The sequence below is a fragment of the Anser brachyrhynchus genome (assembly GCF_964034855.1).
Source record: "Anser brachyrhynchus genome assembly, chromosome: 5".
In the NCBI taxonomy this organism is placed as follows: Eukaryota; Metazoa; Chordata; class Aves; order Anseriformes; family Anatidae; genus Anser; species Anser brachyrhynchus.
This window is the reverse complement of record NC_137699.1, coordinates 49,716,689-49,725,453: the sequence shown is the minus strand read 5'-3', so window position 1 is coordinate 49,725,453 and position 8,765 is coordinate 49,716,689. Positions and strand designations below refer to the sequence as shown.

Genomic DNA, 8,765 nt, shown 5'->3' with positions numbered 1-8,765 from the left:
ATCTGAGAAAAATACTGCAAACACTCAAGTTGTTCTTATATAATTTATTGATAGTGTACATATGTTGATAATATAGTGGATTACAATACTGACTGCTAGAATTTTTTATAAATGTTTAGTTAACTATTTTTTAAAATTTTCACAACAAAAATAATCAATTATCATGCCAACATTTTGTAACAAATTATCACATTAAATCCATTTGGATTTCATGACATATTTATCTGTACAAAGGACCCCATATCACAGAGCATTCACAGTGCATAAGGTCACAGTCATTGAAAAAATAAATAACATGATAAATAGATTTGTGTTATTTACAGTTTACAAACTCATCCCTTTCTGTTTTCAAAGTAAGCGGTTCTAGAAAGTTGTAATAATATTTTAAGAGGTATTGAACCTCCTAAGGGTGCACTGCAAATGCCTGCAAGTATGAAACACAGGGAAGTTTAAAAGGTTCAGAAGTTATTTTAGTGATCATAAATGATTTCAAATACTTTCTTGCAATGGAGGAGATAGCGGGAGCCAAATTCTACTCTCAGTTCCACTGATAAAAATTTGTGCCAACTACCAGGACAGGAATGAGCGCTGGCACCCCTTCCAAGAACGAGAAGGCAAGAATTTGGTCGTAACTTTGCTGCAGTTTCAGCCATTTGGAACAGTGATGCTGCTGGGGAAGCAGACTTACAAGTGTTCTTTGCATACCCAACTGGGATATGAGTGAAGGCAATAATCTTGCTGCAAAACCCTCTGAAAAGAAGCATCACAGTTGGTATTAGACTTTCCAGAGACTTCACCTGTCTGGTTTTGATATATCCTGATAACCTTTAGATTTTGTCACAATTCCCTGTTGCTATAAACCTACCATTGTATTTGTCTTTCAAGTTTACCAAGATCATCTCAGTGATAAGACAGCAACAATCACATACATTCTTTGTGCAAGTAAGAAAGAAACGGAATTAAATTCAGTAATTCTTGTAAGAAAATATTCAAATGTTATTAGGTTCCTACGCTCTTTCATTTCTTTCAGACAGTGTACTGTATGGCAGAAGTATGGTAGCAAGTAGAACACGGGATGTACAAACTGTCACCATCATTATACAGGTCAGCCTGCGGAGAAGGAGCTACATGTATCTCAGATTTCGGGACAGGGATGTATAGGATCTCACAGCTTTCTCTGGGGAGAAAATATGAGAAATATGGGAGAAAATATGTGGACACCGTGCAGGGGGAAATGTAAGAAAATGCAAGCTCAAGTTATTCAAAGGAGGTTTTTAAACTTGTGCACACCAGGTCAGAAACTGGAATGCACGTATCAGCTGAATGACATTCTGCTTTTCAGCAGAACGCCGATCACTTGCATACGGAGTTTTCAAAATAGTTCAATAAAGTAATAAGGGGCAATAAGGGGCTTGGTACAGAGTTGCTGGAACTAAATGCTGTCATTTACCTGTGTAACCATCATGTAATTCTCACCACCCAACAGACTGAAAAATCTAGAGTTCAGACTCAAAGAAATATAAAGGAAAATGTGTAGTAAATGCGTGAGCTGAAGAGCTTTTCTTCTGAGTGCTTAAACACAAGTAACTGAAGGATCTGAGGCTTGCGATGACAGAACATTATGTCCAAAGGTGTTGCATTTCAATCAGCAAGATTCTTTGGTTTCACCTGGCTATCAGTGTTAATTTAGTGTCTGTTTCATATTACATTAGGTCTGATCTTTCCTTAGCATGAATAATCAGGCAGTATTTATACAGCTTAAAGCACTCTACCAAAAAACAATCTAACAGCGGTACACAAATAAATGACATTACAATTGCAAGAGATCCAAAAATGGAAGACACCCAAACTCATGAGGGATTTGTGCAGCTAGAGCAAACATAATAAAAACAAGTGCATGTAATTAAAGCACAGTCACAAAGGAAATCAAAGAATAGCGTCTCCTCTATAATTGCTGTATAAGTATTGGAGTAGGAAAGACCTTTTCCGTTTGTTTACATGTTGACAGAATGTTTACAAATATAATCTAAAACCAGAAACTAATTATGCGTTAGTCACAGCTGCAGCAAGCATATCAAAATAAAATAAAATAAAATTGGCACGCCAATGACTGAGCCAGGAGAAAGACGGTTGACTCTGCTGTACCTGTTGGGAAGACTTCAGGTGTTCTGCTAGGCTGGACTCGAGCCCAGAGAGCAGCCCTTAGATCATCAGTAGTCATTGAGAAACCATAACCGTAGCTTCTTAGAATTAGATTTAGGCATGCAGATCCCAAGCCTGAAATTTTAACTCAGGCAATACTTTCAGTGGGACTCAGAGTAGCAGGAGCTGAACTTTGATCACGCAACTTTATAAGGTAGTATGAGCGTTATGGTCTGTATGGGATCAGACACTGCTGAATTCAGCGGATCATCTCTGTGGGACTGTACTACTCCAGTGGAACTGCAGCAGGAAAGAGCTGCTGGGAGCTCTGCTTGGCCAGCTGTACTTCAGTTATGGTCCTGTTTGTACACCAGGACAGTTCTGAAACCTCTGGGACAAGGAACCTGTTCTCCTCTTATTTACACAAGTGGGAATCTAAAGTGGTATCAGCAGAGCAGAGGTCCATAGATTCCAGACAAAGCTTTTAACTTGAGGGAAAATTAAAATTGTAGACTAAGAAACCAGTAACATATGAAAAGATCTGGATGTGACAGAAACCCCAGAAACCATGCTCAGCTGTCATCTTAGGAAACGATCCAGCAAGGCACTTGGATGTGTGTTTAGCTTTAAGCATGGAATCAATCCTACCGAAGTTAAGCTTTGCTGGATAAGGGATATCTTTTTCTGAATTGTATTACTTTTCAGTGTTAGTACGCTGGCGATTTTCAGATCACAGTAACAGTTTTCCTCTCACATCCACCAGCTTTCTCTTCACTCTTGAACTGAATATTAATTTACACACCGCTGTGGCACACGTGCCAAACTCAGCCAGCTAACTTTTACAGTGGATAGTAAAATAACACGGCTACAAAATTTTGCAGACACAACCTGAACAGACACAACGTAGAGTTGCAGTAACTTCAGAGAGCCAAGTGCAAATCACCCCTTATCTTGATTGGGAAAGGGCAAAATTTGTAGTGGTTTCCTGACCACCCAAGCAAATTATTTTCTGTACATGTGAAAGGCACTAGTCCGCTATTACTCAGCAATATTCTCCTGAATTACTGACACATTCTGAAGTGGGTATCTGACATACAACAACCTGTCAAACAGATCTTTCTCAGGCCATTTAGTTTATCTGCATGGTTCAGCCTATAATTGCCATCTTTATTTATTTTAGCATATTGGTAATGACTATATAGAGACTCTAACTACTTCATACGATCATGTGTCATCAAGGCCCTGATACAGCATCTAGTAACTCTTTGGCAAACAATATATCCCTGGTCATATTGTTATGTCAGAGGATAATCCTACTAACGTCATTTGTAATGGTAAGCATGGCATGACACCCGTCTCATAACACAAGATGCATATGAGACTGCCTCAGGAAACACAGCATTACAATCCATAGAAATAGTCCTGAAGTTGGTCTACGTTTTACGTAGGAGTATAAAATGCCAGGACCAGCCATGTGATTTAAGGTCAGTGTTACCCTCCAAGACTGTCTCTTCCTACAACAGAACACTCCCGATTTTTGGAGCAGGTGATATTTAATTTAGGCAAAATAATTCTAAATGATGTCTCAATAATTCATGGCATTAGCAAACACAATTTCACACATATTTGAGCTATGGAACAAATGGGTGCCCCTAGTCTTTTAAAGTTACCTGAATCAGAAATATGAAGGTACAGTACAATTTGCTGGATCTGGCACTGTAAATGTTGATGCCCTCATCACTATCAACTCAGCTGATCAGTCGGCATTCAAAACTAGACTTTGGAACCACTCTTCCGTAGTGTAAATACATCTGAGCTGCCTGAACTGTGCACAGAAGAGCAAATGTTTGCTTGGAGGCAACTAGTTCTCCAACCCCTGCCTCTACCTCTGCTCCTTTCAGCCTCATATCTAACCATCACAGGAGCATCAGCACCAAACTGTCCTCCTGAAAGAGCAGGGAAGAAAGGAAGAGTAAAGAGGGTTGCTCCTTCACAGCTTTTCTGCAACAGAAGACTCAAAGACGAACTCCACCATGAACTCAAAGACTGAATTCTACCTCTTCTGCTTTGCTGCTACAGCACAGCAAAAATGTCTTGAATGCCAGGAAACAGGGTCATCTGCATACTTGAGGACAAATGTGTTTACTGTCATGCTTGCCTACTCAATAAAGCATTTTAATAATGCTGTATTTATTGCCATCTTTAGGACTGGTAGTTTAACTACCTAACTACCTTATTAAAGTGAAAAACCCTAAATGGGTGCTAATACTGACGTTTGCCACGGAGCGTACAGCAAATAACGAACACATTGCTATTTTTTCCTTAGCATTACATTGAAAGGATTCAATTCCTAAAAAGTGTTTAACAGCAGAATACACTCCTTGATTTGTATCAAAATAAATTTTAAATAGCCTTAATTGTAAACACATTGCCTGGTGTAAACAGTGTCCTACATGTGAGCTGGTTGAACAGAATTATTTGTCAGATATGCCAAGATAAGGAACTTTTTTGATTTAGTGCTTATTTATTAAGGTTCTTTAGTATGTTCTCATTGACATAGTAATGGGAATTTTTATATGTAGTCTTAAGTGCAAAATATATTAATATATTTAAAAATGCATCAACTTTTAGTTGGCAGATTTGGTTTATAAACATTAAAAAATTAAAAAAAAATCTATGTATAAAGTTAAATGTGCTTCTTTAGAAACTTTGTGATCTTTCATTCATATACAGCTTTAAAATATTTTGAAGTTTAGTAGCAATGCAAAATATGCACACTGTCTCAGTGATTTGCAGTCTTATGATTACTACAATATGGAATGTTACCCATTATTTTTAATACTCTGGGCCAGATCCTGCTGTCATTTACATCCAGAGTAATTCCCTATATCAGATTTATGCTGGTGGATAGGATATCAAAACCTGGCTTCTACTGGGGGTTAAAAAGAAGTATATCATGCCTCAAAACTTGCATACAATCCAATCAAAGACCACATTCTCTTAACAGATTTGCTTTTGTCTACCTGTTTTTTTATCTGCACTGCTCAGTGTCAGACACCCACCTTCATTAAGCTTCTGGGAATAAATAAAGAGCAGAGAATACACCAGCTTCTTGACTGATGAAATAAGCTTCTTTCCCCCATCAAACAAATCAAATCATAACCAGGGTGGGTTTTGTTGTCAGAAAGCCTGGATTATGTTCAGATACTTTTCTCAGCTGATAACAGTAACTGTTAGTTACTGAGCACCCAGTTGTATTTTATTTGTTTAGTTTCTTCTAAATTTACAAAATGGGCGTACGAGGGCCAATGCAAAATATTTCTCATGGTGTAATATTCCACAAATGTTAGTTTATACTAATATATACAGCATTCCTTATTAATGGTAAAACATTATTTTTCAAGTATAAATTTCTGCATGTAATTCTCTTCTTCGATATGCAGATAGTCAAACTTTTAGTGTGCATCATCAGAAGTGATACAACATACAACCATTTCCTCTTCTTTCTCTGCTGCATTGTTCATCTTCATTGAAAAGAATGATAAATATTCAACACTGCCATCAAAACTGTCCTTGCAGTTCCTCTATAAGCAGAGCACTTGAAAGGGGAAATGATGTCCTCAACAGTACATGCCATGATATGTGCCTTGGACTTTCTGGTCCTGTAGTTGAGACATTTTGACTAAGCCAAGAAAAGTTCTGAGCTTGCCTCTTTTCCTTCCATGGAAAGTAAGTGTCAAAAGCTAAAGAACTATAAAGATTCTTCTCCAGTCTTCTTGTTAACCTTGGAAGTGGTGTTTGATTGTCTGCAAAAGGAGAATGAAAATCACAACAGAAAGTCCCATACGTGGGGACATTTGAGAGTCCTGCGTAAGATCCACACAGCTTTATGACTGAGCAGCAATATCCAAAGAGAAGGAAAATGCTTTGGTTGCCTTGAGCTAGCATGTTACAAGAAAGGTATGCTTTCCTTCCACACAGGTAAAAGTGCTTGGTAGCTGAAGAAGCAGGAATGACACTCAATTACTGATGGAAAGAAGGTAGGAATGTGAAATGTCTCCTGTCATTTACAGCACACGTAATCAGAATAATTGCAGTCTCTCTCCTTATTGTAGTTTAAAGTTCTTCTCGGCACATAGGGAGGTTGACAAAGGTGAAGACATTAAACTCTATCAATATAGAGAAACACAGGAAAACAGCATAAAGAAACAACACGTAGATGCCTAATTTCCTGTCAAGTTTCCACTTATTTACATGGATTCCAAACACCTGCAAGCAAACAAAGTGTTAGTTAATTAAGCCACAAAGGAGACTTTTGGAGACAATTATAAGCTAAAAATGAGAGCCTTTTGAATTAGAGATCCTGAATCAAGATAAAAATATATTCTTGGTATTTTACAGAATAAAAAGGCAACATATGTTTTTCTGATCAAGAAAAAGAATGTAAAAACCCAGTCCAATGACTCAAACTCTGGCCTTTCTTTTGTCTGAAGATCCCTTTACAAAACATTAAATGAACCGCTTTAAGGCCACTTCAGAAGTTCTTCATGGAACAGAGAAACAGGACCCTAGGTGCTCAGTTTCAGTATGCGGGGCATTTTCAGTATGTGGGGCACATTCTAGTCAGGCAGCACTCATTCATTGATTGGCTATGAACTAAAGAAATGCCCTGAATATGCCTCTCCCCAAAGTGCTCCCCTATAGATCCTTTATGTCCCAGTAGAACACCAGCACCTAATGCTCATTCTTTCAACAGCTTCGGAAGAGCTGCTTTCTTTGATGTTTTACTCAGCTCCAGAACTAAGGGGAGTTACAAGTTACAAGCAGCAAAGCAATGAAATCCACATGAAGGCTCCTATTTTCAGTGGTGTTGAGTGCTTCTGAACAATTACTCTCCAAAGAGTTTTTCTGGGGGAGGATCTGGGGGAATCAGGGTATCCAGTAGAACAAATGAGACAATAGATGCTTTGAACTCAAATGATATGGCTGAAAAGAGTCTTTTCAGAAAACCCTGAGCGGCTAGCATAGGAACACATCTGCATAATCCTCACATATTTTCCAAAGTGCTGGTTACCAGTAAGCATGCAGCAACGTCATGTACAAATGTCTAAAATACATCTTTGTTGTTTCACAGGCACCGTGCAGTATGATGGAACTGGGGATAGAAAAAGAAAAGAACAGGCTCCCACCACTTTTATTATCAGAGGCACTAGGAAGTTAGTGGCAAAGTGAACAGTCATTCCACCACTTAAGTCGTGCACAGGTGATGTGGAGTTTTCTAAGACCTAGCCATGCAACACTGCAGAAACTCCCGTGATGATCCCCTCCTCTACAAGAGCCTCCACAGGCAGCCAGTGTAAGATGTTAGTATAAATGGGTATTTTTATACCTTTGGGATTTGATTCTTTCCACAGATGGCTCCCTGGGAGTCAGCAGGATCAGAGAACCCTAAGTACCAGCAAAATCGACTTTTGAAACAGAGCTATTGTTTCACCTTAACAAGTCTTGTGTTCTAAAGGTAACTGAGTGACATTTCGCATGCCTGTTCAGAGTTCTGAAGTTCACAGTCCTCACCGACTAATCTTCATTAAGGGTTTTGGCTATAACACTTCGTTAGTCTAGGCTGGTTTGAAAATCAGAGATAGAAGGATAAAAAGAGGGATGAAACATATCTGGGACTTGCCCTAGCATAAAGTAGAGACATGCCTGGGGTATGCAGCTGGACACCAGAGCAAAGGAGTATTATTGGATCACATAATTTCTACACTGACACTGAAATCAATGGGAACCTACACACATCTGGCATGTCTTCTGCACCAAATGTCAGATTTCAGTCACGGAGGACAATGGCAGCTCTTCTACTCATGGTACTGTTATAAGAATGGCATTTTATAAGAAATGATACTTTGGGGATAATAGGTACTTTCAATTTTTCCTTCCAGATTATGTAAAGTAAATAGTTAATGATTATCTTGCAATCAGAATATTCTGAAGAGTCACATTCGGAAACACATATACTTACAGTCAGTGCCACTGATCCTAGCAAAAGTGCAACTGAATAGACCAGTCCTTTACTGTTTATTTTAACCTGTGGTAATTAGACCAAAAAAAAAAAAAAAGATACCTTTAAAACATTCAGAATATAATAATTGTGTTTTAGAGATCAGAAATCAATTTACTGATTTATGGTATTCCACCTTCGGCCTTGAATAGTGACTGACTTACACATTTTAAACTATACAAACCCATGACAGATTTATCATAATGGAGAATGGGAGGGTTAAGGATTTAAAATAAATGTGTAAGGAATCCCACCTCCATAGAAATAAATAAATGAGCAAATAAAATCAGCATTTCTAATGGATTTTATGTTATATCTCCTCATGATGGAGATATGCCGTTATTCTTGCCTTACAAAAATACTAAGGTACAGGAAGACAGACATGCTTGCGACTGTGCAGTGAGAAAATGACTGTAACATGAACAGACATACATGGCCCTGTTTTTTGCTATAGAATATAATGTACTCTAGTTAGCAGACTGTGAATTAATTACAGCTTGTGGAAATAAAATTGTTTATGTAACTCCTGGTTCCTTGGCAAAGAAATAACACCTTATTCATA

General features: G+C 38.1%; 1 protein-coding gene across 15 annotated transcripts in view; it reads right to left on the bottom strand.

Annotated features, from left to right (window-relative positions):
- Positions 1-32: 32 nt before the first annotated feature.
- Positions 33-8,765, bottom strand: part of SLC24A4 (solute carrier family 24 member 4) — a 119,067-nt gene continuing 110,334 nt past the window's right edge. For 5 of the 15 annotated variants that reach the window (XM_080594210.1, XM_080594207.1, XM_080594208.1 and 2 more), the window contains one exon: positions 7,539-8,230. In XM_080594210.1, the coding sequence (XP_080450336.1) occupies positions 7,973-8,230 (258 nt within the window). In that variant the 3' untranslated portion in view covers positions 7,539-7,972. Of the gene's footprint in view, positions 6,412-7,308; positions 8,231-8,765 lie in introns of those variants that run through there. The other 10 variants (XM_080594219.1, XM_080594206.1, XM_080594218.1 and 7 more) reach the window with 7 other exon arrangements.